At 44.9% G+C, this 26970-nt stretch overlaps 1 protein-coding gene across 2 annotated transcripts; it reads left to right on the forward strand.

Annotated features, from left to right (window-relative positions):
- On the forward strand, positions 1–26337 carry LOC117903631 (tyramine beta-hydroxylase). Of its 2 annotated transcripts, none has more exons than XM_034815902.1 (8): positions 1–244; positions 2900–3167; positions 21937–22295; positions 22360–22511; positions 22581–22972; positions 23049–23398; positions 23454–23641; positions 24599–26337. In XM_034815902.1, the coding sequence occupies exons 2-8, from the start codon at positions 2987–2989 to the stop codon at positions 24897–24899; spliced, it is 1923 nt and encodes a 640-aa protein (XP_034671793.1). In that variant the 5' UTR covers positions 1–244; positions 2900–2986; the 3' UTR covers positions 24900–26337. The 2 variants fall into 2 exon arrangements, with proteins under 2 accessions (XP_034671793.1, XP_034671794.1); XM_034815903.1 differs by having other exon boundaries at positions 1–240.
- The last annotated feature ends 633 nt before the right edge of the window (positions 26338–26970 follow it).

The raw sequence follows: 26970 nt of genomic DNA on the forward strand, positions 1-26970 counted from the left end.
TTCTCTTGCCATAGCGGATACCGAGGCGCACACCATTCACACACACACTCACACACACACACCACACGCTCCTCACCGTCAGACGCGTCGTTTGAAAAAGCGCGCGCAAAAACAAAAACTAACGCGAAGGCAGAAAGAAGGCGAACAAAAAAAACCAACGACAAAAGTCGCGCGCGATTCGTAAGCTGTTTACTTTGCCATTATAAATCCGGCGAGCGCTTTCTCTGTGCTTGTGTTGATGTTGGTAATTCCTGTGTTCCCACCGCCCCACAGCACTCCCACACTCTGCTTCCGTTCTTTTTTTGCTCCTTTTTTTTCTAGTTGTTCAAACAGTGCATAAAGTAGACGTCAGCGAAGTAGAAGTTACACGAACAAAACTAACCAAAACACACAAAGAAATTTGCAAACGGATGTGTAAGGGAAAAGTGTTGCATTTCCGTCGCAAGTCGCGCGCCGTTTACCTTTCACTCTTCTTTTGGTATCTCTCCACAAACAGTTAGTGTTCTGATGGTCTCAGGTGTTTCAGCCGACACATTGCCTTTCCACGAATCACTTTATAGAGTGGGGGAGCAAAAAAAAGGAGTAGAAACCTTATTCAAATAGGGGCCCAAATAGGGGGTGTCGCTCGTTAAGGGAAATGGCATAATAAAATCAATTATTTAATGATTTAGTGCAGTTCGTGATATCAATATAAAAGTCTGCATTATCAGCAACAATTTGCCCCCATTTAGCACCATTATCTCATCAAAAATGATTACAATATATGCCACAGAAGCGACACCTGCGCTTCCCATTCATGTGAAGAGTGTTTCGGTGCGTCACCTGGGACAGAAATTGCTTAAAAATGTAACACAAACACTACAGAAATCAAGACTAGAATAAATATACTAAGGAGCTCAATGAACGACTCATATTTGTATATAAAAGATCATTTTAGAAAACAAGTTTCAGCCTTCGGGAATTCTCTAAAATAAATTTTTCCTTCTGGGATCGGCAATCGCCATTAAATGTTCTCCTTTACCATTTCTTTATGTATATTTCGCTTCATTCTTTGGCCGATTGAACACATCTAAAGTTCACGAGTTATACAAAACTTTCTTCAATGGAAAATGGCTCAAAAGTGGCAAAATATCACCGGAAAATATGCGATGTGTTTGCTCTTGGCAACGAATTAATCAGAAAGGAAATTGCATTCTCTATGACAGAGATAAAACGCAATCCGAAGTAAAGAACAAAAACAAAACCAAAATGAGAAGAAAAATCCAAGTTTTTCTTATAGAAGAAAAATTTAAGTACTTTCCAAAAGTATTTGTTCGTGTGGGGCAGGGCGAAAACTTTTGGCACAAAGCGCTTGAAATTTCATTTTAATTCGTTTTCAATTTGGTCTAAGCAGCCGCAAGGGCAGCTGGCTGTAGGTGGATACAGTTAATGCCACGAGGAATGCTTAACCCGTGCCCCAAGCAGTCGGATTGCGTGCGGGACTTTGCCGATCCCTAAGAAAATGATTTAACTCTGCCATTGGTTGGGCATGGTGGTCGCGCTTTCGTGTGAAAAAGTTACTTCAACATAGGAAACATTTTGTGGAACACCCAAACAAAAAGTACTTCAAATGATCCAAGTATTTCCATGATGCTCGACAAGCTTGTGGCGAGGAACTCACGAAAATGCATGGAATTCGAGTGTATTTCTTTGAAAACGCTTTGTAGATGAAAGTCGCAAAAAAAATCCAAGAAAAAATACTTAAAATTGTTGGTGTGTGCCACAATTGAATACATAATTTGGGATGCTATTGAAAAGGATCTTTGGCTAGTTTCCACATGGTGGAATATTTCATTAAACTTGCAAAAAGCATAAATATAGTTTTGAAGCTAATTTAGTTGCCCAAAATATTTCCTTATAAAAGTTTCGTGCGTTAAAAACAACTCAGAAAATTCCTGCGCACGATTCATTAATGATTGTAGAGATTTAAGTGATCTGAACTTGTGCTCTTGGCATTCCCTTTACAAATCACTTGAACGACCAATTTAATAAAACGTATTTGTTATGCCAAGTCTTTGTGTTATCTGAAAAGATCCGACAAATTGTCCACTTTTGAAGTATTATGAGTTTTTGGCAAAGTTTTCATTCAAAGATGGTACGGGGATAAACGAAATTAAATGGTGATTTCATTGTAATTTGCTCACCGCAAAATTTGCAACTTCGCACAACTGATTAATGCAATTTATGCCTGACAAATCTACCGTAATGTACCCCCAATTTCGAGCTCCCTCTCTCTCGCAACCCACTGAGGGAAAAAAGAAGACTTTCTCTCTCTTTCGAAAGTGAGTTTTTGCGGCTGTCATTGTCACACGTAGCGGCGGTTGCTGGCACGTTGAAAACTTTTTCGGCATAAGTTGACGGGCCTGCGAGAGCAGAGCGGAATGTGTGTGGTGTGTGTGTGTGTGTGTGTGTGGTGTGGTGTGGCAAGTCGTAAAACGAGACGACGCTGCAAAGTATGCCACACGAAATTCTTAATGCAGGCGAGGCCGAAAAATTTGCCAACGGCAACGGCAGGCAATGAAACTTTGATGTAACTCTCCCCATTGGCTTTTTCCATCTCGCTGCAGTATCCATATCCATTCATGTCCTTCCCATTAAACCACTGCCTACCGCCTACAGTCCCCGCTCCTCTTTTACACCCCGAATTGTGACAAATAAATTTGTCATGTCAATACAATGGACGTGTAAACATTTATTATGTACTTAAAACTGTGTTGTTGATTGTCAGATTTAAATGTAAATCGTACTTGGAATGCGTTTTGTTTTCTGTTTCTGTTTTCTTCAATGATTTGTTAACCAAACAAATTGGTTTTGTCCATCAATAATGCCCAAATACAGCAGCTACTTTGTGCTATTTCAGTGCGAAACACGATAGGCGATTGAGGACACAAACAAGCGATTACCAATAGGCCAGAGCCGCTCAGCTTGACAAGTAAACCATTTGAAAATGTCTCCGCAACTGGATAGTCGACGTCACCGTCACCGTCACCGTCACCCGGCCCATGAGCCGCGACAGGAGCAACAAAAATACAAACTGCAACAAGTACAGTCGCCGCCAATGGTGCCAGTGATGCTGCTGCTGCTAATGCTGACGCTGCTAACGCGGCCACTGAGCGCCTTCTCGAACCGTAAGTAGAACAAGAAACTTCAGATATTATTTGTGGAATTAAGATGGGCCTGGGGGAGGCTTCAAATGATCATATATTGGTACTATCACTTGTGGCTCTCATCATGGATTTATCTTGCCTCAGAGTGAAGTCACGATCCGCACAAGCCTCACGCGACCATCTCTTGTACGCAAATGCAGAGGCATTCCCGCATCTTCGACAAGTTTATTTGCCCTCTTCACCGTCCGTCCGTCTGTCTGTCTGTCTGCCTATCTGTCTCTGCATCTAGCCATCCATCCATATGTGTGTTTAGTTTTGTTGCTGCGTAATCGAGTCTGTGTCTAGTGTGTGTGGCAGCATGCGTGGGGCATTAAGTTATCAAGTGTAGCAATGGAAATGCCATCGCCAGGGATGGCGGATTTGCGGGCAGTTGCCATCGACTGTAACATGTTTGTTTGTTTCCTTGCTACAAGCATTACAATTCGCAGGAACACCCGCACCAGCACCAGCACCAGCACCCACAATCCCTGTGAAGGGGGTAAGCTGGAGACCGAGACGGAGCCTGAGTTTATGGTCTGTGTTTGGGTCTGGGTCTCGGTGGCTATCCCATAAAGTTCATGGCTTGCTGGCTTGTCCTGAGCATGGACGACGCCTTGGCAGCCAACAGAACCGAACAGAACGTAGCAGAACGGAAAGGAAAGGCAGGGAAAGGAGCAGAGCTCCGTGCGAGGGAGGACAGGACAGCAGAAGCGTGCATTAAAAATCAATAGAAGTTACAAATGTATCCTTCCATTCGACAAAAAGGGCAAAACATTTGTGGCGCCATTTGTGCGCTGACAGGCTGACTGACTGTTTGGCTGTCTGGCTATCTGGCTATCTGGCTGACTGGCTGACTGCTTCGTTGGCTGGTTGACTGCTTCCTTCGTTCTCGTCTGGCGGCGGACTACTCAGCAGGTGCGTGTGTGGGCTTAGCATCTGAATGCCACCGCAATAAGCATATTGAGTTGCAGTCGTTAGAGGTGATCGGATGCGGATGTGCCAAGAGGGCAAACAAAAACACTGAGAAACACGAGGGAGCAGCACACTTATTGTTGCGCTCATTAAAGGTATTTTTATCGGTGATCAGAGCAAGATGTGGCCATGAGTTAAAGCAAGTAACAATTTGCCATCGATGGGGACCGCGCCAGACACACACGATGACGGCAACAAGTCCAAATGAATGCGTTCGTGAAGGTCCATTCATGAATCATAAAAACACAAACATTTTATATGGCCAATACTCGTATTTATCCACCAAATACTTACATATGTTATGCAGACCCTGCAGACAGTCAATAAAACAAAATTTAAAAGCCAAGCGTAAACATTCGAATAAGGGCAAATAATTTGCCATCTTTTGTTGTGCTGCTCATTCGTTTCTCTTCACTTCCTTTTCATTCTTTTGTGCCCTTTGCTTCCCATACGACTGTTGGGCAGTCCCAAATCCAAAATAAGTGTCTGATTAGTGCTGGGGCCCCTCAACTTGTTTACCTTCGATGAGGGAAGCTCATAAATTCATAAGAACTAACCAAACCCGAATAGAATGAGAAACGGAAAAGAATCACTTCTCCGGTTCTTCTTCTCCTGTTTTTTTTTTGCGTTTCCCGAGTGCCCTGGGGCTCAAGTGGGCTTTGCCCCTCGCTGTGTGCCAGCTCCAGTTTCAGTTCCCGTTTCCTGCTTAATGGTCGGCGCCATGTTTTACCAAGCAATTCAATTTATTTAATCCAGTGGACAGTTCCAGGCAAGCAGCTCCTCTTGGTTCTTCATGTGCCATGCACTCCACGGGACCGCAACAGATAGCTGAGTGTGGGGTGCGGGGTGCGAGTGCGTGTGCGACCCTGTGCCACATCCCAAATGCGAATTTCGAACTCGGATATCTGCGCATCCTTCTTATGCCGTTGACGAGACTGTCAGCTTTTGCCGCAGAGACTGAAATCTTGGGTACGCAAAGGCAACTTCCAAGACAGAATTAAGATGTATGTTTGTGGCTGGAGCACAAATGGACAGCGGAATAGACAGCTTTCTAGCTTGAAGCTAAACCATTTGCAAAATTTGTTCGAAGAATTAAGAGAACAGCTCAGAGATTGGTTTGGGTTTACAGTGGAATATGCATTGAAAATTGATCTTTATAGTCCACCAATCAGCAGATTATAACCACAGATTTTGAGATGTTTTTAAAAGGAGAAGTGATATATTTTTAATATTTAATATTGGAAGTAAAAGATATGTAAGTGTTTAACAAATTATAAGTACGATTACTTGTATTTTCAGCGAATTCTCATCCAATGTTTCGACTCCTTGGAGCTTTGACAAGATTTATATCTAAACAGTTTATAGTTATGGGTTTTTGGTGGTTTGAATTCTTATCTGAATTGGTGGTTGTATGTATTCCTTTCGGTATGTATATTCGCTTGACCCTTCTACGCTATTTAATGGTTTGATACGTGCAAAATTTCTCCGTTTTTATTGCATTCACTTGCACCTGGCCTGCCCTCTGACCCGTGTCCAACCATGTTCTGTGACACGGTCTGACCTGGTTGTTCTGCTCGTCTGTTCTGTTCTGTTCTGTGTTTACTTAATTCGCGTAAATTTTTATTAATTTTAATTGAAAGCTTTACGAGCGTTTAGCTGCTACCCCACGCGGAGTCTTTCTCTCACCGCAGGGTGTGCCTTTGTTAGAGCTTAACTCTAATGTTGTTATTACACCTGCAGAGGGCATGATGAGTTCGGCAGATGTCAGGTTTAGTTTGTTTGGATTTTAGCCTGTAAAGCCTGTGGATTTGCCCTGCTTCTGCTTAGATGGCAAAGGAATCTACACACTTAATGCAGATTGATGTGCCAGGGTATCAAAAACTTCGCAGCTCGCAGCTAGCATTTCTTGGTTGCTTTTAATTTTATATCTAATTTCTTTGCCCTATTGTTTTGGTTGTGTGTGCATGTCCCTCAGCTGCAGTGCCGCTACTGCTTGCTGTCCCACAACTGCTTGCTTTCTTCTCCCTCTCCCTCTCCCTCTCTCTCTCATTCTCCCACTTTCTGGTGCTGCTGTTTTCTTTGTTTGTTGTTGTTGTGTGCTTGACTCTAGCTCCTGTTTTTCTTGTTGCTGCTCTTGTGCTCTCTTTTAGTGTTGATTTAGTTGTTGCTATTGTTTGTGGACTCTTTTTTTTTGTGTGCAAAGTGCTCTCGTGCTTGCTCTCTCGCATTGGCTGCTGCTGCTGCTGCTGTTATTGCTGGAACTGTTGTTTGGCGACTGCTTGGCACTAAGCTGACACTCCCACCAATAGGGGGACTTGTTCGGCAAAGGGCACGGGGCACGGGGCGAACGGTGATGGTGATGGTGACAAGAACGTGTACTGAGATTTCTCGCAACAATGGCAAAGAAAACAACTGAAAATGCTGCACTTGAAGTGTCGACTGGCAACATACCCGATACTCAAATGTACGTGTGTTTTTTTCCTTACACTAAGCTGATAACGAGCTAATTGCAGCTATCCAAGCCGACACTCAATAATGAGTGCACAGAGTGCATTTGCTTGCTCTCAAGATTAGTGCTAGTCCAACCTTTTTTCTCTGCCATTACAGGGCATGGAGACATGTACAATGGAGTCTACTAAATGTCAGACAACCCATCAGTTTGCGTTAGCAGCAATCTCTTTGAAAACATTGTTTCGTTTATCATTTATTTTAATCGATGCTCAAACAGGGCCCAGGGGTAATCTAGAGTATTTGCCCTAAAATGTATGCTATGCTAAGTACCAAATCACTTATACGCTCGCAGAGACTATGGTAAAATCTGTTAGAAGCAAATTCATTCCTTTGTTTGACGAACAAATGCATATGCAAACCACAGCTCTGCAATGCAAAAGTACATTTAATATTTAATTATGGAATACCTAATATTAATTCTCAGCTTCTCTTTTGCTGCTGTGGCTGGGAGTAATTTTCCATTACATCCGTTTTGAGTCAATATTAAAGATGCTGAATATTACGCTGCAGTTATCTAATCTCGCTTAAGCATAATGGCAAATGATTTCCCAAAAGAAGCTCTGAACTCTGAACCGTCATTGCCCTTAGTCTCCCCCGTTTTTGGGGGGTAGCCTGAAGCGATTTTAAAAGTTATTACCTTTCTTATCGCTTGCATCGCTGTCAGGTATATTGTAGGTCCTTCGCTTGCCTTCTTCTCTTGCCTTGTCACACGCGAGTCCCTTGACAGCAAATTTGCTGCTCACTTTCGGATAACAGAATAAAGCCGACACCTTTTTGGGCCTTGCCAAGCAAACAAAAGCAAATAAAACAAAACAAAAAAGGGCCGCCCAAAGACAGCTCGACAATCGAGAAAATCATTCGATAACTAGAATGCCAGGTCATCCCCAAAAGCAGCTAATGAGAAGATATATGGGGTCTGGGCTACCTGCTGTGGCCATGTATGTATTTATGGGATTTGGTGTCAAAGTGAAAACTTGACTAAATAAATAATAAACTTTGACCCCCCGAAAGCAGCGTCAAAGTTTTTGGCCCACATTGGGAGCATAGGGTGGTGGCAGGGGGTAGAACTTGTGTCCGTGTAACGACGACAGTGACTGTGGCAGCCCTAATATGTTCGGGCTTACGTGAGAAGTACGTGCATGGGAAGTGCCACTGGGAATGGGCTGGCTGAGAGGCTGGCGGAGCCCAATGATGGCCATTCTGCGACGTTTGCCAATTTCGGTTCGATTTATTTAGTGGAAACCAATAAATAACCAATGATGTATGTCTCGCTCGCTCGCTGGCTCGCTCTCCACGGGCACAGACACTCTCAGCTTAGCACAGCACAGAAAAACTGGGTCCCTCGAGTGCAGTGTGCACAGTGGCCCACGGGCTGCAAGATAACTTTTACTCTTTTTTGGTGTATTTGTTACGTGACTTTATTGTTTTTGTTTTTTCCTTCGTTCCACTGTGCTTGCAGCCTGCAGCTTGAAGCCCGAATTGACATAAGTGGAGAGCGGAAATTCCCATGATTTCTATTCTCTTCTCCACCAGCATCGTGTCGCTCTTTCTTGAACACAATTTAACACTTTGTCGCTGTTGGCTCTGGGGGGATTAATGCGGGGTGGGACGGCGCCGGGCTGCTCAACATTTTCAATTGCGTTGTCGATACGAGCACGCGATCCCCCTCGCGCCGGCCACCCATGCTACAACATACTCGTACATCCTGGCTGGCAGCTAAGCCAAATATGGCGTCATTCAACGCATTTCCGTTTACATTACACGCTCATTTCCGCTCCGTGTGGCTTTATTAAGCGTCGCCAGTTTTTGTTGCACTTTCCGCCAGCCCCCAGGCATCGCCTCTTTGTGTGGATGTCGTCCTGGCTGGCTTGCCACTTGAAGTGCGCTCAAGCAGATTAAAGCCGTTGAGGCGGGGCCCAGGGCGAGGGCGACTTTTTCTTTTGAATTTTGCTCCAGTTAGAGGCGAAATCGAAATGTTTTCTTGCCCCTCCCTACACTGGCCACACCCACATTCAAAGCAGGCTGGGAGCACAATATCTGGAAATTTAAATTGGACAAATCATTTGATGCAGCTTAAACCAAACGATACTCTCCTCTCGTCTGGCCATGTGAGTGCACGTGGCTGTTGCCTGAAGGGTTTTGGTTAGTTTTAGGTTGGCTCCTTCACCATTAGCAGCACATTCAGTGCTGGCCACAGCCATCTGGCTCTAATACGATTAAATATGGTACAAGATACAGCCAGTGGAATAAGCAGCAGCTACCCAAAGGGTTTGAGTAATTCCAAGAGAGGAACTTGGGAAATAAATGTCTTAAGCTACACCCAATAAAAAAAGCAAGATTTTCATCATCGTTATTTTGAATTTTATTTGCGAAATAGTTTGCTTTCCGAAATGGATTTTTGCATTTGTTCACATATTTTAAATAGTTAAATTTAAATTTTTTCTTGCGGTTGATGATGGCAAAGACGGCTTTCGTAGTAATGTTTGCAAATCTTATTCCGGACAGGCTCGACATAACCCGTGTGCTCCATGGATACCACATGAAAAGTTGAAAATGTTTCTGCGACAAACTCGGCTTCGTCGTCGCTAGCCTCAGATAAAGCAATGAAATTTTGATATATTTTTGATTTATTTTGAAACCTAAGGCAATAAGTTTTCATCAACCTGCTAGGGAGGAAACAGCATTAAGTCAGCATGGGCCATGGGTTGAGGCTGAGACTTACTTACCGACTGTCAGGATCAATCCTTTTTTCTAGACATTGTTTTTTCTACGCGTATATATTTTTGTTTACATTATTATGAGACTGCAGGAGGTTAACGATCAGCATAAAAGTTTAGAAGTTCAAATGAAATTCAACTTACTGTCCAATATGGGAAGTGCCCAAGACATTCCATATCCGGGGAAGTTGTAGCTTGAATTTCGGTTCAGCAGGTGGTAAGTCAGGGAAAGTTGCATCTTCAGTTGCATCCTGAGTTGCAACTTTTTATTGCCGGGAAGTGTAGCAAGGATAGCCGAACCGTGGACTACACTTGGAGTGTTGAAAATTAGCAATTGGAATTTGGAAGACTTCTTTTGCTTTGCTTACTACATGGCCGATGGAGATGTACAGTTTCCCAACTATTCGTGAGTTGCATTTAAAAAATAAAAAAATATATGTACAATTTACAATAATTTAAACAAAAAATAAACAGCGAATCGCTACAGTGAAATTGGTTGGTCGCAGATGATGAGTCCGCATTGACCAGGTATTTCAGTTTATGTTGAATATTATAAAAAAGCTACTGAAAATTTTGAACTCAAAAAAGAGTTGTTTGCCGAACGAACACTAGAAATAGAATGTGTTATTGTTTCAAGTACGGAAAATCAAGGAGGATGAGGTAAAAACAATTATCTGAATCAGAGTATTGTAGTCCCATGATCGTCTGTCACTTAGCAGTGCTTCCGGCGAACGTGTACAAGTTGAGACTTTTTTGAATTTACCTGAGTCTAGCGACGACGAAGTCGAGTTGGTCGCAGAAACATTTTCAACTTTCAAGGATCCATGGACCACACGGCTTATTGTCGAGCCTGTCCGGAATAAAATTTGCAAACATTACTACGAAAGGGAAATTGTCTTTGACATGATCGAGCGCAAGAAAAAATTTAAATTTAAGTTTGAGTTCTTAATTTTTTTTAACTTTATCCGGCGGAATTCGAAGGTCTCTGGGAGACCTTTTAAACCGAATTTTTAACGCGCGGGTGAGATTCCACATTTTTTTGTTTGTTTTTTTTTTTCCGTTTATTTCACTTTTAGTTCCGAAATTTTATTTTCACTTTCTCTCCTAGATGTTGCTCCTACGAGCAGCTCCGTTCGACTGAGAAAAATATGGCTCAGCCCCAGGGCGACATATTTTTCTAGAAATCCACAAATCGCCTACTTGGATTTTGGGAGTTTTCGAAGGGTTTGTTAGATTTTTGTACCCACTCAGGAGGCTTTGTTAAATGTACAATGGGCTACATTCCCACTAATGCACAGTGGGATAGAAACTCTAACAAAGTGCAGAATTTAGAAACAGCCATTTGAATGTACTGTGGCTATAATTTCTAATGAATCCTGAAGCTTTAAGTTAAGTTTCCTTTTTTTGTTAATTGAATATTGTAGATAAACGAGTTTGTTGCATTTTTGACTGCAGTTTTGCAGTTTTTGCGAAAATGTACTCACAATATTTGGGAATTTCTTCGCAAATATATAAATAAATGTGCAAACAAGTGTATCCAAGAAGAGACACAGCAAATTATATTGGATATTCAACGCACACAGAAAACCTAAGCCTAAAAGTGCACATTTTTGATAACAAAAAACATTTTACATCTAATTGTTGGCTGTCCAAGCAATTTCCTTGGATAAATTGGATCTATAAAGAGACTTTTATGGTCAGTTGTGCCAAAGCTCTTAACGCGACAGGCAAAAGTGCAGTTTCCACACCGTACTGTTAATGCAAAGTCAAGCAGTTGCGGCTGGCACTGCTTTCAGCCTGCCATTTCTGTGCCGCGTGCCTCTTCGAATCTTTTTATAATCAACTTTTCATTTTTGTTGCTCTGACTACTGCATAAATATTTAGATTCAATTCAAATTGCTTTCCACTTGTACAATTTACCCAGGATTTTGCCCGTTCCCTTTCCCTTTCTCTTTGCTTTTGCTTTTTGTTTATTTGCTTTGTTGTGCCGCCTCCGCCACTGCTTCCGCCCTGCGCCACTGCTTGCGCCTCTTCCACTGCTTGTGCGTCTGCGTCTCTGCTCAAGCTTTATGCGAACGATTGGCAACAAAAGCTGCCAATTTGTATTTCAATTAAATTTGAATGTATTTGCGGGCACTTGGTTGCCGCTGCCCCAACCAGCGACTGCCGCTTGCTCCTTGCTTGTTTACAGTTTACGCCCCGGAACTTAAATCCTTCAAAGCAGCGTGGCCCCCCCAGCCACTGTCTCGTTCTCTGATGCTTTCGCAGAGTCTGTAGACAGACTATAGAATTTCCGCCGCCAGCCAAGTGTCGAAATGGCGCTTCCAAGTAATTTACTTATGTCTAAACAACTTTTATTGTTGCTGCCGGAGCTTTGCTCGCTACTCTCTGGTATCTAGAGGTATATTCGTGCTGTTTTCCACGTATAAACGCATGAAAAGGAGTTATTTGAATAGCTATTCAAGTAGGAACAAGCGGGGTTATGAGTGCAACTGGAGGCATCAATTCTGCCTCTCTAAATTGTACGAAAAACTGCACTAATGACAAATTTTAGGCACAAGTAATACTCCACTCGACTAGTGGGCATCGCCTTTGCCATACCGCCCCACCATTTACTCAATTTCCTTGCTTCAAAGTGCCCTCTTGTTGTTGTCTCTTATTATGACGGATGAAAGTGTTTAATTAACGGACTTCCTTCATACATTTTCGCTTAGTTTTTGGTGCAAATATTTGCTGATGTTCCGCCGCTGTCCCATCTTTGGTGTCAGCCAGCAGCTAGCAGCCAGCAGTGGCGCCTCCCAATTAGTGTAGCGAAGTAAATCTATTTTAAATTGATTTTCGTTGGCCGATTAAATTGAGTTTTGCCTGTGCGACGTTGCCAAGCTGCCTTTGCCATGCTCCATGCCAAGCCCAAGCCCAAACCCAAACCCGAACCCCATCCTGGGCTCGTCCTTGCGGTATATAATTTCATTTTAGCTTCCTCCCCCCTGCTACCAGCTCTGACGCTCGCGCAGCCAATTACAAAATGCTGCCGGGCTTCACTGTACAAGCATTTCGCAACTCATTAAAGGCACTGACTGGAGGAGTGAGTGGCAGTGTGGCAGCGTAGCAGCATGGCAGCGTGGCAGCGTGGCAGTGGCAGCACTTGCGATGCTTCACAGCGTTGCTTTCGGTTCCGTTTCCAGTTTGCCGTAAAATTTTCAAATGAAAAATTGAAAATCCATTTTTCGTTGTCATGTGAAGGGGGAGGGAGAGGGACGGGCAGAAAGAGAGCTCAAGCTCTTACAGATTTCAGATTCGGGTCAACTATGTGGCGCACATTAAAATGGAAGCCCATTCGGAATGGTGAGCCATCAACCTCTGCACTATGCACTCTGCTCTGTGCACTGTGCACTCTGCTTTCAGTGCTCTACACTCCAAGCTCTATGCACCACACTCCACACTCCACACCACACACCACACACTTATTCCCATCTCATCAGCGTGCCAAAAGCGTTCGAGTGCAATGCATCAAGTGCCAAGTGCCCCAAAAGAGTCCGGCAGAAGTTCAATGCAAAACCAAATGAGAGAAAGCCAAAAGTTGTCGACCAAAAGATATCCGTTACTCCCACGTATGAGTAGCTATAAAAAATAGGAGTAAAAGATACCGCACAAAGAGGTACCTTTTGTTCAGCGTAAGTAAATTGGTTAGCCCATCATGGAGGCTCATGGATCAGCATTGATCCCAGCAGGGAATGAGTTAATGCATATGCCCCACACACGAGCACGAGGTAGAATGCAGATCGAGAGCCGTATGGTGAATGGGAGAGCGAAAGAGCTGGAGAGCTAGAGACCGTAGGGGCAACGTTGAGTACTTTCCATTTGGAACTCATTAGAAAGTGCTCCAAGCACACACTCAGAGAGAGAGAGAGAGAGAGAGAGCGAGGGAGTAAGAGTAGGGGAACGGTGCGGATAGTGCTTGCATTTGCAACTATTTGCAGCTGTCCTGTGGGCGTGTCAGTGTGTCAGCGTCTTCGCTGCAGCCAAATTGAATCAAACCTCTCCATGCCAGCCACACACATATGCGATAATACCATAGCATATGCACGTCTGTGTGTGGCTGTGTAATCTATGCGGAGGTTTAGCCATTATTAAAGCTCTCAAGGCACTCCACTCGTATCGAACCCTCTAGGGTTCTCTCGTGGCTTACAATCTCAATACCAATCTCAATCTCAGGTATTCCAATTGGCAGATCAATGTACTAACTAGCCAAAAGATATATTTGGTAAGGCTTAAACTTGCGCAAAGTTGAGCTTAAAGATCGATCAGAGACATTTAAGATACGAAAATTAGCAATAAGCAAACGCAAAATATTATTCCCGAACGCCACTCCATCCTGTTATATTTTTAACATAAATTTATTCTTAAGCACAAATAAATTCCGCAGAGTAACTTTAAGTCTCAAAGAGCTCTGCAGCAGAAATTGTGATTTAAATCAGTGAAAAATGCTTGCAAAATTAACATTTGTGATGAAAATTCTTATATTTCTTGCACTTTTGCCACTAATTGTGTAATACGAGCGCATTCTACGCGTCTTATTCGTTTCATCTTACAACTTTTACAGCTGGATAACATAAATATAGTGGGAAATACTGTGCTAAGAGATATCTGTAGCGGCTTTACTTATAGAACCATTTCTATAATCCCAAGAATCACAAGTCACAGCAGTCCATAAGGTTAATGGACATCATTTTGAATGCCAAATGCTGCTTCCGCACTATAAAATATTCACATTAAGAGGCAGCAACTTCTTTATTGGCCATTTCTTTGTACAAGTTGAAGTGTTTGTGTGTGTCCCTGGGCATGCTTGAGGCTAATGTGGTACCAAGTACCGACCACTCTGCCAGTGCTTTTAAAAATATATTAAAAGAGAAGTGACTGCCAGCAGAGACCATAGATCAGAGTCATCATAGGGCACAAGTCCGTTATGTTGTCGCTACCTTTTTGTACATTTAATTTCATTTAATTCAGTTACATTGCATACATCTTGCCGGTTTTGTTTGTATATTTTCATTTATTTCTTTTCCTGTTCTAATTTATATTCCATTTTCATTTACTTGCTGCGCCAGCTCCCAAGCGGGCAATGAGCAGGAGGCAGGAGACAGGAGATGAATATGTGCGGCACAATCCAGGCGGTGGATGTGAATGGGCATGCTGCATTAGCACAGAGGCCACAGCCGCAGCCGCAGCCACAGCCACACCGAGAGCAGCAGCAGCAAACAAGAGACAACAGTTGCTGCTAAAATAATTCAACCAAAGCCTCAGACCAGCAGCAGGACTGGGCCATGTGAGGCACAGACAAGCGGCAACATGAGCAACAAGACAGACTGACGGGCGGTAGGCCAGCCAAAAACTTTGTGTGTCAGTTGAAAAGTATCTTGGAGATGCTTTCTTGCCTCCTCCACAGATACATATTATGCACAGCTCCCTCCGCTCACGTCTCTGCCACTTACATATATGAGTGTGTGTGTGTGTGTGTGTGTGTGTGTGTGGCTTTTGCCGCAGCAACCGCCACAATGTCATTAACCAAATGAATGGCTGACACTGCAGATTTGAATGTCTACAAGAAGGCAGAGACAAAACCAGAAGAGAAGGCAAGATGTAGCTGCAGATGGGCGGCAGCGTGAGGCGAGACTGTGTCGTCGTTTGCTTGTGATTAAGTCGGTTACTCACTCCCACTCACACTCACAGCCACTCCCACATCTTTCAAGCCCTCACTCATTCTGCGCTAAGCTCAAAGATTACCTAGCGGCTTGCTCTCATGACCTCTTGCTCAGCTAAACACGCTCGCGAAATGGATGCTCGAATACCCTAGAAGAATTATCTATGGGGGAACACTGTTCAATGGTCAGAGACGATGTGCGATAGTCGCTGCATGATGATGCGTGCCTCGTCATGCACAGGACATGTATGTTGGACTCTACTAAATTGACTTTAGAAGAATATTCTGCCAAGAATTGGTTGCAGCAATGAAACAACTTATAGTAAGGATAAAAGGAATCGAAATACTTGATTCACGCATAATTCCACACAATAATCCAATCAATCTCATTCGAGTGCCGGTTGATAAGTGTGCCCACACTTCCCGAAGGCATAAATTAGTCCAATGCAAAAATTGATTGAATTTGTAGCAAAACCAAATGCCATGGGGTTTTCGCATGGTTTGTCTCCGACTGTCGACAGATTACGAAATGGTTACTCTCTCTCTCTGTCTCTCTGGGTGGGTAGAAAACTTAACAAACCTGCAACGGAAAGAGTGTATGGGCTGGACGGGGGGGATTGGCTGTGTATTTTGTTCCGGCCAAGTGCCTTTGCCTCTGCCTTTGGCTTTGGCTTTGCCTCTGGTCTGAATGAGCCCCACAGGAATGTTAGTGATGACAACAACTTAATGGAAATGGCTACACATTTATAAGTGACAACTCTGTCTTGGTGTGCGTGTAGCTGGACCCCTCCTCAAGTGTGTGTGTGTGTGTGGGACTAAAGGACGTGTTATTTATGGTCAAGGCGTGGCAGACAAATGGCCGGCATATGCATGCTGAGATAGACACTCTTCATAAACACACACACACAGACACACAAATACACACACATAGAGTAATAACTAACGGTAAATTAGTTGGCAAGCAGAGTGCAAAAAAGGCAACAAAACTGCCCAAAAAGGAAAATTGCCCAAAGATGGAACCTAATTTAGCCAAAAAAACACGCACAGACACACACACACACACACACACACACACAAGCGCATGCTAATGCTCAAGCACATTGATAAGATACTCCTACCCACCCCCCGCACCACTTACTGACCATTCTCTGGACCGAAAAAGCAAGACCAAGTAGCGTCAAAGGGACTGAATGTGGACACACAGCAAACAGATTAAGTTGCCCAAAGATTTGCGGGCCAAAAGCCGGGCGAAAGTGGTTGCTTAGGCCATTCCGGCATGTGTTTAGATAAGTAATCGATAACAAATCGATATCCGGCTACAGATCAGAAAGCGGAACTGTACAAGGAACTGGTCAGAGATTAATAAAAGGGTTTTGGGATAGGCTGAAGGAATGTGCTTAAAGTTAGACATTTTGGACTGTTTGGTACTTTTGCAAGTCTGCTGAAATCCCTTTCTGATCTGTCTGTTATCTTCTTTAATAATAAACTCCAAAAAAACTCTGCAGCCACCAGGCAGCTAACTCTGTGCCGCGTTTTATGGCAGTTACAATTTGTAATTTTAATTGATTGTGCGCAGAGTAAACAAGCTTCCAGCCTATTTGCCAAAGGTATGACAGCGTAGTCTAAAGTCTCACTCTTAAATCTATGGCAAAGAGCGCATGTAATCCGATATACTTGTAATTCAATGACGCCATTTCTTGTATCTCGACTCCACTGCTGTCATTCGCAGGGCGGATCACTTTTGTCTGGCCCCCTTTTGGGGTGCGTTTTCATTCGCTTTTTGGCGCTGGCATCAAATATCCAAATGCAAACACAGCCAAGAGCTTAAAACCGCTCTATCCTTTAGTCGCTGTCGCTCACATCCACATCCACATCCAGTCTTTGCCACGTGTCCACGTTGCCCGTCTGCAGTTGCTTCAACATTTTCGTTTGTTTGTTTTTTCTATTTTTATGCTGCACTTTCAAGGGGCATGCCTCTTGGTGTGCAGTACGTGTAGTTAAATATTTTTTAAGCTTATCAGCAGTGGAGTTTTTTGGTAGTTTTGCCATGGGGGAATCATAAATTGAACAAACAAAAATGTTTTCAAAATGATATTCCGATTAAAAGTTGCACAGCTTTGAGAGACAGCAGATCTGTCGCGGATAAAGGATCAAGCATAAATGTACACAATTTCTATTGTAGGTGGAAGAGTATTCGTGGCTTTGTTTTGACTCGATTTTCGGTCAGTTTGTGCATTTTTTTCATTTTCCTCAATTTTGTTTAGGGCTGTGGCTTTGCAGCTTCGCCCTGCCTGCGCCTGACTGTGGCCACGCGTTGGCGGTTTTTTTTTGTTGGCTTTTTTTAGTTTGCTGGTTTGCCCCGCTGTGGCCACACATGTGCCATGTGGCAGCGCACCCGCATCCCACATCCGTGCCGGGTCCTGCGTGGTCAGCTTTATTAGGTTCAGGTTCTCCTAGCCGGCCGGCCTGTGCCCGCTGTTTTGCGTGTGCCTTTTAATTTATTTATCAGAGGCAGCAGCGTCAGTCGCCGCCGCAGCTTGTGGGTTTCAGTTCCTTTTTTTTTGTTGTGGTTGTGGCGCCATTTGGCGCCGGACTGTGGCCGTGGCAATTTGGCGGCTTTGTTATTTATGCAAAAGACTGCGCCACTTGCTGCGCGCTGCGTTCCCGTTCACGTGCTGCACAGGACACGGCCCTGGACAGCATGCAGCAGATCTACGCTCCGCTGGATGCCAAATGTCGCCTTGGGGGGCACTCACAGCCTCCACCCACACACCACACACATTAGGGGGGGGAGCACAGGTTGGTCCAAAAACGAGTCATCGAAAATTAAACACACGCAAAAAACGTTGGCAAACCTTTTGGAATTATGGCTGTTGGTTTTTTGTGCGTTGTGGAAAGCGCAACGAGCCTTGGGAAAATTAATTAAATAGAAATAAATGCAATTATGCTGAACAATTAATGCTATTAAAACAATTGGAATTATAATTCTATTTTGCTCTTCTTTGCCATTAATTTTTGTATACATTTCGATCTCTTTTTGCAAATTATTCGAATCAACTTTTATGCGCCTCACTGCAGGATATTCCAATTGGGCATTTCTCTTGATTTTCGCCACCCATTCTCTGCAATGCCCAACGCCCCGCACCTTTAGGCAGGCATTAACGATTCATAGAGCTTAGGGCCTAATGGATTATCGACTCGAGAATGTCATTACTCAATGTGTCACGGCAGTTGTTATGGCTGCTCTCTCCCACCTCATGCAGCATGTGTGTACATTCCCTTTGCCCTGCCCTGGTGACAGCCCGTCCCGAGATCGTTGTTCTTCATCATTATCATCGTTGGGCTGGCATCGGAAGGTGGGCGCAAAGTGGTTGCCATAAATAAGCCTCATGATAAACTAAACGTGAAAAGTGGCATCGCGACGCACGGGAGAAAGTCTATCAAAATGCCAATTTGTTATTGCTATTGGAGGGTGTCTCTGTGTGTGTGTGTGTGTGTGTGTGTGTGTGTGTGTGTCTTTGTCTCTGTCTTTGGGTAAGCAGTGCACACAATAAATACTCAATAATTCATGTAGAAAATGTCGAAGGAGTTTCTGAGGTTTTGGTGAGTGCGAGAAGGCGAATGGGGAGACGGGGGGTTTTGGGTGGTTCTTGCTTTGTTTTTTTGTTTTTTTGGTACTGCGGAAATGTAAAGTGTGGAAATGCAAAATGTTATTGTTGGTAATGCAGTGTGCTCTTGCCTGCCCGTTGGGAAGCTCGCTGCAAGCAGTGAGAAATGCTAATGCTGTTCGCAGAGCTCCACCAGTAGGAAATCTGCCGAAAGATTCGCTTCGAGGAGCTTCGAGGAGAGCCACTGCGTAATGCAATATATTCGCTACCTGTCCCCTGCCATCCCACATGTCAAGCAGCAACCAGGTCTGAGCGAACAAAGGGCGCACTTTCTGTGCCGTTTCATAACTCAAAGTGACAGGCCAACAAACGAGCAGAAGCGCACAGACAGACCCAGAGAGAGAGACAGTCAATTTATATTATGAGCCAATGTCCAGAACAGGGACACGGACACGGACATGGACAATGATAAGAGCAGTGACAACAAGTGATAGTGACATTCATTCCAACTTAAAGGTAGCCCCTGCGGGGGCACAAACTATCCCACTGAGAGTTACGTTATGGAAATTATTCAACGAGCAAAGAAAAATGGTAAAATTAAAAGCAGCAAAACGGAATTCAATAAAGTGTTAAGTGGTGGCAGGAAGCTCGTACCCTCCGGCCGATGGATTCATTCCCGCCATGCCTTTGCGTCAATTTGAATGAATGAATGCCATCGGAATGGCAAATGGGAATGGGAATGAGAATAGCAAATGGCTGCATCGAGAGAGGGAGAATGCAGGGGGTGAGTGGAAATCTAAGAAATCCCAAGACGTGGCCAGAGCCTAAGTGTTCCCCCGGGGGAACAAACCAATGGGCGATTTGTGCATATAACATTATTATAATGACATCAATCCAAAAGCGGAGGGAGAAGTTTGACGTTGCCTCAGTCCAAGTGGATGCCACGGGCAGAGCGGTGGAATCGGACATGCTCCTCCGACTCGCTTGCAGTAAATAATAAGAAAATTCCTGTGCGCCTTGGCATCTGGCCTAAGCAACATCCCGTCCTTATCATTCTCATTCTCATCATCATCATCGTTCTCATTCAGTTGCGACGCCAAACTATGTGCCAGTGGGCTCTGGCCCTTCCCCTTTTCGCCGCATGCCACACTGGAGCCTGCAGAGCGTCAGAATGGAATTTCAAGTTCAAGCCAGATAAAGGAACTTTTCGATTAGGAATGAAGCGAGCAAGCAAAGCGAGTCAAGCAAATGCAATAAACTTCAAGTTTATTAAATTTTACGAGCATCATCACACCCCCCACACACAGCCATTCCGGTTATTGTTGTTCAGGAATCAAATTACCAAACAACAAAATATCCAGCGAAAGTGTAAAATGTGAGCAGCGGAAAGAAAAACGCTCTGGCTGCAGCCTCAATCAATCCGAAATCAAATCATTTCGGGCTGTTCTCCCCACTGAATCCACAATGAACTAGAGAACGCCTCTAATGAAGGCCCAGCAAATTGAATTACTTTAGTTGAATGGTTAGGGGAAATCGCTGGGTGTGTGATGCTCATTTATTGTTGGTTCTAATATAGTTATTTAGCGGATATGGGACCTGGCATGGGTGGAGTTACTTATGAAAGAGAATACACTGAAGTCACGGCTCGAGCTTAGATCTCCAGCCGATTGCTGGCCAGTGGACTGTGGACTGTGCAAAATGCAATTCCGATCATCAGGCAGTTATGGCATTTTTTCAGGGTTCTCTCAGTGCTCGCTGGCTGCTGCGGGACGTTGAAGGCCGAACAACGAAACCGATTTGTTCGATATTGCCAAAGTTTTGCCAGCACCCACAGAGGGGTGGCTGGACAGAGACAGGGGAAAAGGTACAGTTACGGTTACAGTTACGGTTGTGGGTCTCCGTGCATGGGGTTGCCTCTGATGTATCGGCATGTGCGCGCCCGGGGCCCGCGCTTGTAAAAGTGAAGTGAGACATATGTACAGTAACAAATCAATTTTAGTGGCAAACATACAAGAGAGAGAGAGAGAGTGAGAGGGAGAAGGGGTGTGGGTGGCAGACTCGTTTGGGGCATATTACTTCCGCTGAACTTGATTGAACTGAACTCTGGCCCCCAGACAGCGAGAGGAAAGCAAAATTCATCAACGCATCCAAACGGTATACGGAAAACGGAACACGGAACATCGGGAACCCAGAACCCAGAACGCGGCGTGGCCCGGAGCAGCACCCCGCTCTGAAAAACCACGGACCCTCCTGTCACTTTTGATTGTAATCGAGTGTTTTTATTGTCGCTCTCGCTCTCACTCGCTCTCTCTTTCGATGCTGCCTCCTTCTGACAAACCGTTGGATATACTTTACGAACTGCGGTCCATGGCCACAGCAAAGGCCACATCCAGTTTCACGTCCATGACTACGTCCTCGATCTCCTTCGGCGTGTGTGTGGCTGTGTGTGTTTGCCAATTGGATTTGACATTTTATTGGGTTTTCCTCTACTCTGCACTCCTCGCCTCGCCTCGCCACGCCTCGCCATCTCTCGTTACTGCCGCTCCACTGGCTGGCCGATTGTTGCCTGTAACTGTAATTGATGTGCCTGATGTGCGGCCGGCGGGTCCGAGTTGCTGCCAACATAAATCCACACTGCACTGGATTGAGCCCTCGTCCTCGAGTCAGCCAACCAAAGGACTCACTGTCTGAGCATCCGAGAATCTGTGGCAGCGAGACAAGGGGCAAACTTGGAACAGAACAGATTGAAGTCGCGTGGCTTCCTTTTATTTGGGTAATTAGTACACAGCAACTTGATTATCGCGCCATCTACCCCGCAGTGGCCGCAGCGTAAACCGCATTCCGAAATTGAGTTGGGGCTTGGAGATTCGGATCCGTATTCGGATACGGACTCGGATTGGTTACCCGCAGCAGCCAAGCCGGCTTAACGGCCAGCAATAATTCTGAGTGTCAGGCAAAAGGGATGACACAAAGGAAACAGAGTAGCCACGGCACAGGTCGGATAACAAAGAGCAATAGTAGGAGCCGCGAGAGCAGCGATATGAATTTAATCTTTAATTAGAACAGCCTCACGAACAGATTTTAGCTTTACTTGCACTTTATTTAATTGTTGTGGCGACACCCCCGCTTGTGCCTAACGCGATCTGCGCGATCAGCTGGCAGTGCACTGCCACGGTCACACTGTGCTCAATAGGCGGGCGACCATTTCGGGATAACTTTTAATGTCTTGTCGCTGCTTTCAGGCCTGTCGGACACGAAGCTGCACGAGATCTATCTCGATGACAAGGAGATCAAGCTCAGCTGGATGGTGGACTGGTACAAGCAGGAAGTTCTCTTTCACCTGCAAAACGCGTTCAACGAGCAGCATCGCTGGTTCTATTTGGGCTTCTCGAAACGGGGCGGCCTCGCCGATGCGGATATTTGCTTCTTTGAGAATCAGAACGGCTTCTTCAATGCGGTCACCGACACGTACACCAGTCCGGATGGGCGCTGGGTGCGCAGGGACTACCAGCAGGACTGCGAGGTCTTCAAAATGGACGAGTTTACGCTGGCGTTCAAGCGAAAGTTCGACACTTGCGATCCCCTCGACTTGCGGCTACACGTGAGTAGTGCACCCTGCCATCACACAGCCTGAAACCTCACCAATTTGTGTGCATTCGGTACAGGAGGGCACCATGTATGTGGTGTGGGCGCGTGGCGAGTCTGAGCTTGCCCTGGAGGACCATCAGTTCGCGCTGCCCAATGTGACGTCACCCCACGAGGCGGGCATAAAGATGCTGCAAATTCTGCGTGCCGACAAGATACTCATTCCAGAAACGTGAGTACACACAACTAACGATTTAATCTAAAAATGATTGCGGGAATCCAATGGGAAATAATTTTCCAGCGATTTGGATATGGTGGAGATCACGCTCTCGAAGGCGCCCATACCCAGCGAGGAGACCACCTACTGGTGCCACGTGCAGCGTCTGGATGAGTTCGTTCAACAGCGCCATCACATTGTGCAGTTCGAGCCCGTGGTGAAGACTCCCAGCATTGTGCACCACATGGAGGTATTTCATTGCGAGGCCGGGGAGCATGAGGAGATGCCGCTGTATAACGGTGACTGCACAAATCTGCCGGCCAAGGCCAAGGTCTGCTCAAAGGTGATGGCCCTCTGGGCCATGGGCGCCAGCACATTCACGTATCCGCCAGAGGCTGGCCTGCCCATCGGTGGCCCCGGCTACAATCCCTATGTCCGGCTTGAGGTGCACTTCAATAATCCCGAGAAACAGGCCGGTGAGTGGGCGGAGATGGCCGGTGTCTCTTCCATAAATATCAATCATTAATACTCGGGGCTGTGCCACCGTTTCAGGGCTCATTGATAGCTCCGGCTTTCGCATCAAGATGTCAAAGAGTCTGCGACAATTCGATGCAGGCGTCATGGAACTGGGGCTGGAGTACACGGACAAGATGGCCATACCGCCGGGCCAGACGGCCTTTCCACTGAGCGGCTACTGCGTGGCAGATTGCACGAAGGCCGCCCTACCGGCGACGGGCATCATCATATTTGGCTCCCAGCTGCACACGCACCTGCGCGGCGTGCGGGTCCTCACGCGTCACTTCCGCGGCGAGCAGGAGTTGCGAGAGGTCAACCGTGACGACTACTACTCGAATCACTTCCAGGAGATGCGCACGCTGCACTACAAGCCACGTGTGCTGCCCGTAAGCATTCAAGGTCGAACTGCCTTCTGCCTGCCATCTCACATTTGCCTTGCAGGGGGACGCTCTGGTGACCACTTGCTACTACAACACCCTGAACGATACGAGAACCGCCCTGGGGGGCTTCTCCATCAGCGACGAAATGTGCGTCAACTACATCCACTACTATCCGGCCACCAAGCTGGAGGTCTGCAAGAGTTCCGTGTCCGAGGAGACGCTCGAGAACTACTTTATCTACATGAAGCGGTGAGTTCTACGTACTGCTTGAGTCTAGGATTAATGGCAGCTAAATGTATGGCTGAAGTTCTCATTTATTACGAGCTACTTGAAGCACTCCTTGCATTCAATTATATTTATTTATTTTGGCAAACAATCTGCTACGCGGACATTCCACAGTCCTTGCATATCAAATATTTATTGCAAACCTTTTTCCATGGTTTTTCTTTGGCTTTCCAAGGCTTTGAAATACCAAAAACCCCCAACCCATGGGGTTCTTTTTGCAGGCACATCCTCGACTGGTATTTTTATTGTTGATTTCTCTCTTTTCTTTGCTCTTGCTGCTTCCTTTATTCAACAATTATGACGCCCGTACACATTCCTGCTGCCATCCAGCCATCCATCCATCCATCCCTGGGGGCGTTTGCTGCGTTAATGGAAGAAATATTTTTTAATCTACGCAGCAAAACCGACGACAGACGACGTCGCAATGGGACTGTGGTGGCTGGGGTGTTGGGTACTGGGATTGAGGATTTTCATTTAGGGTTTTCTTCCTCCGCCGCCTGCTCCTTGTGCATCAAAGGCAAAAGTTTTTGGAATTCCCATTTTTTTTTGTTGCTAGCTCCTTCGCGCATTCATAACGGCGAAATGCTCTTTGTCCGCTCCCCAAAAAGGTGTTCGCTAATTGCCAACTTTAAGCACTTGAGCATCAAGGCGAAGTTTACATTAGATTAGGGCCTGACACAATGAGGCGTCTCTGAAATGTGTACACGGAGGCTAAAGGTGCTTAGAAGTTCTGTGACAATGTCATGTAGATCATGTAGATGTCATGCAGATCACAAGAAATTAGATTCGAAAATTGAATCTACACACACACACTCACACTCACACTCTCTCTCTCAGTTAATCCCAGAGCACATGCAGCACAAAATGCAAAATGCAAAAAGCAAACTTAAACCAGATTTTCGCTTTCTTTCTGCACCACAGCACGGAGCACCAGCGCGGCATACACCTGAATGGGGCACGTTCGGCGAATTATCGAAGCATCGAGTGGAGCCAGCCGCGCGTCGACCAACTCTATACGATGTACATCCAGGAGCCGCTTAGCATGCAGTGCAACAAATCGGATGGTGGGCGCTTCGCGGACCGCAGCTGGGAGGGCGTGGCACCTACGGCTGTGCAAATCAAAATACCCATACACCGGAAGCTCTGTCCCAACTATAATCCGTTGTGGTTGAGGCCGCTGGAGAAGGGTGAATGCGATTTGCTTGGCGAGTGCATCTACTAAGTGGAATAAGCCCAAAGGATTGAGCATGGGCATGGCAGCACAAACACACAGACACACACACACACACACACACACACACACACACACACACGTTTACATTGGGATTTTGGGAATTTTCTTTTGAGTTTGTTCGTTTTAATTGTTGTTTTTTTTTGTTGCTTTATCGCCATCATCAGATGCCATCATCATGGTCACTGGCAGGCGTCGGCCGCTTGAAGGCGTCAAGACAATAGGCTAAAAGAAATGTTTTCACTCTTTAAATAACTAATGCACTTGCCTCCAACACTCCTCCACCACGTCTGTACTCAGCCACTCGGTTTTGTTTGTGTTGTTTATGCTGTTTGTGTCCGTGCCCCCTGCTGCTGTGGCAGTGCACTGCTGTGGGCCAGGCCTTTGAAATTTGCCGACTGACAGCGCCGCCAGGCTAAACGTTTAATACCAAGCAGCAAAAACCGACACACAAACACCCACACCCGCACACATACACACACATAGAGGAGCATGCAAGAGAAGTACAGGCCACAGCAACGCATCCAAAATTGTAGCATACTTTTCAGCACCAGCTGGAGAAATTAAATGGGCAACCGACTGGCTGACTGACTAAATGAATGAAGGAGGAAGGCCACCAGGGTAAGAGCAAGTCCAAGAGAAAGCAAGTTCAGTCCATCTACTGGAATCTGGTCGGCTAGGTCCGGTCCGGTCCGCTCGGGTCCTTTGCCGTTTGAATGAGCCAACGGCTCTGTTTATACAATATAAATGAGCAAACTTCTGATGCATTCCGACGTGGCAAAGCAGCTAGCAGCTCACTCACACTTGGACTTGGACTTAGACTTGGACACAGAGGACACAGTCTTCTGGCAGACTCTAATTATCCAGAAGTAAAGAAATTTTAGCAGCTGCAAGTTCGCAAGTTTCAGTCATGAAGATTGAATAAATATTGTCAGCTGCAGATTTGAGTGCCAATTGTCGGTTTAAAGAGTCGTACAAAATGTAGAAAAGTTTTTGGCATAAAGGAATATTGCCTTCTGTCAGCTGTCGCTTGTCGTCGAAAATGGATCGTACAGAATGTTTTTGTATATGGGACATGGGCTACCAACAGCCAGGAGCTTATGATGCACATAGTCATGTATGTGCCATTCAAATGAAAACATAAAAAAGATATCATATACGGGCATATTCGATGGCACATTTGACATTTTCCTTTGGTCCTTTTCTACTTGATGAAATCTGATTAATTGTATGACACGCAACAAACTGTTGACTGTTGACTGTTGATTGCTGACTGGTGACTGATGATGATGATGATGATGCTGATGACACACGCACACAAACATACATATGAGTAAACATGTAATGGATACATTTAGGAGTAGCCAACATATGTAAGATGTGATAATTGTTCTATGGCTATAAACAAATATATATACAAAAATATTTAAACTATGTAGAAGAAGTATTTATAAAAAAAAAAAAAATACAAGAAATATTGCAAGCAAAAACCACAAAAAAAATGCAAAAAAAAACCGTATAATTTATCAAATAAAAACTGACCACCATACCAGACTGGAGCATATTTTTTCTTCTTTTCTGGGGAATAACTTTACAAAGTTGGCGCGAAGAGAGCGTCCCGTTTCGATGCTTCTATAAGTAAAACGCCTTCCGTCAATGGAGGATGGTATAGCACAAATTTATAATTTTCGTAAACATTTTAGCAGTTTTTATTGTTGCAAGCACAAAATATATTCAAAGAGTATGCCAGAATGGCAGTTGCAGTTTTGAATGCATTTAATTTTTGCTATTTTCAATGGTAAAATAGTAAAATCTTCCTGAATATCGACTTTGTAGATTCAAAGTGTTACCTATTAGCGTTTGTATTTATCAATTAAATATTCATTAATTTACTATGTAGGCTATAAAGTGTAGCAAAATGAAGCAAATAAATTGTTCAGTTTGCTTAACGCAGAAATTTAACTCGATCATTTATTCAAGTTAACAGAGATAATGAAAAAGTCGTATACTTTGTGGTTCGCATCGGATTATTCCGGATTATTTGCCTGATTCGATGATGTGT

Source organism: Drosophila subobscura, chromosome A, assembly GCF_008121235.1.
Source record: "Drosophila subobscura isolate 14011-0131.10 chromosome A, UCBerk_Dsub_1.0, whole genome shotgun sequence".
Lineage (NCBI taxonomy): Eukaryota > Metazoa > Arthropoda > Insecta > Diptera > Drosophilidae > Drosophila > Drosophila subobscura.

Excerpts from the sequence above, each read along its gene's own strand:
- LOC117903631 (XM_034815902.1), top strand. The coding sequence starts at position 2,987 with ATGTCTCCGCAACTGGATAGTCGACGTCACCGTCACCGTCACCGTCAC. Across the intron at positions 23,399-23,453 it reads ACAAGCCACGTGTGCTGCCC|GGGGACGCTCTGGTGACCAC; the intron begins GTAAGCATTCAA and ends TTTGCCTTGCAG. Across the intron at positions 23,642-24,598 it reads TACTTTATCTACATGAAGCG|CACGGAGCACCAGCGCGGCA; the intron begins GTGAGTTCTACG and ends TCTGCACCACAG.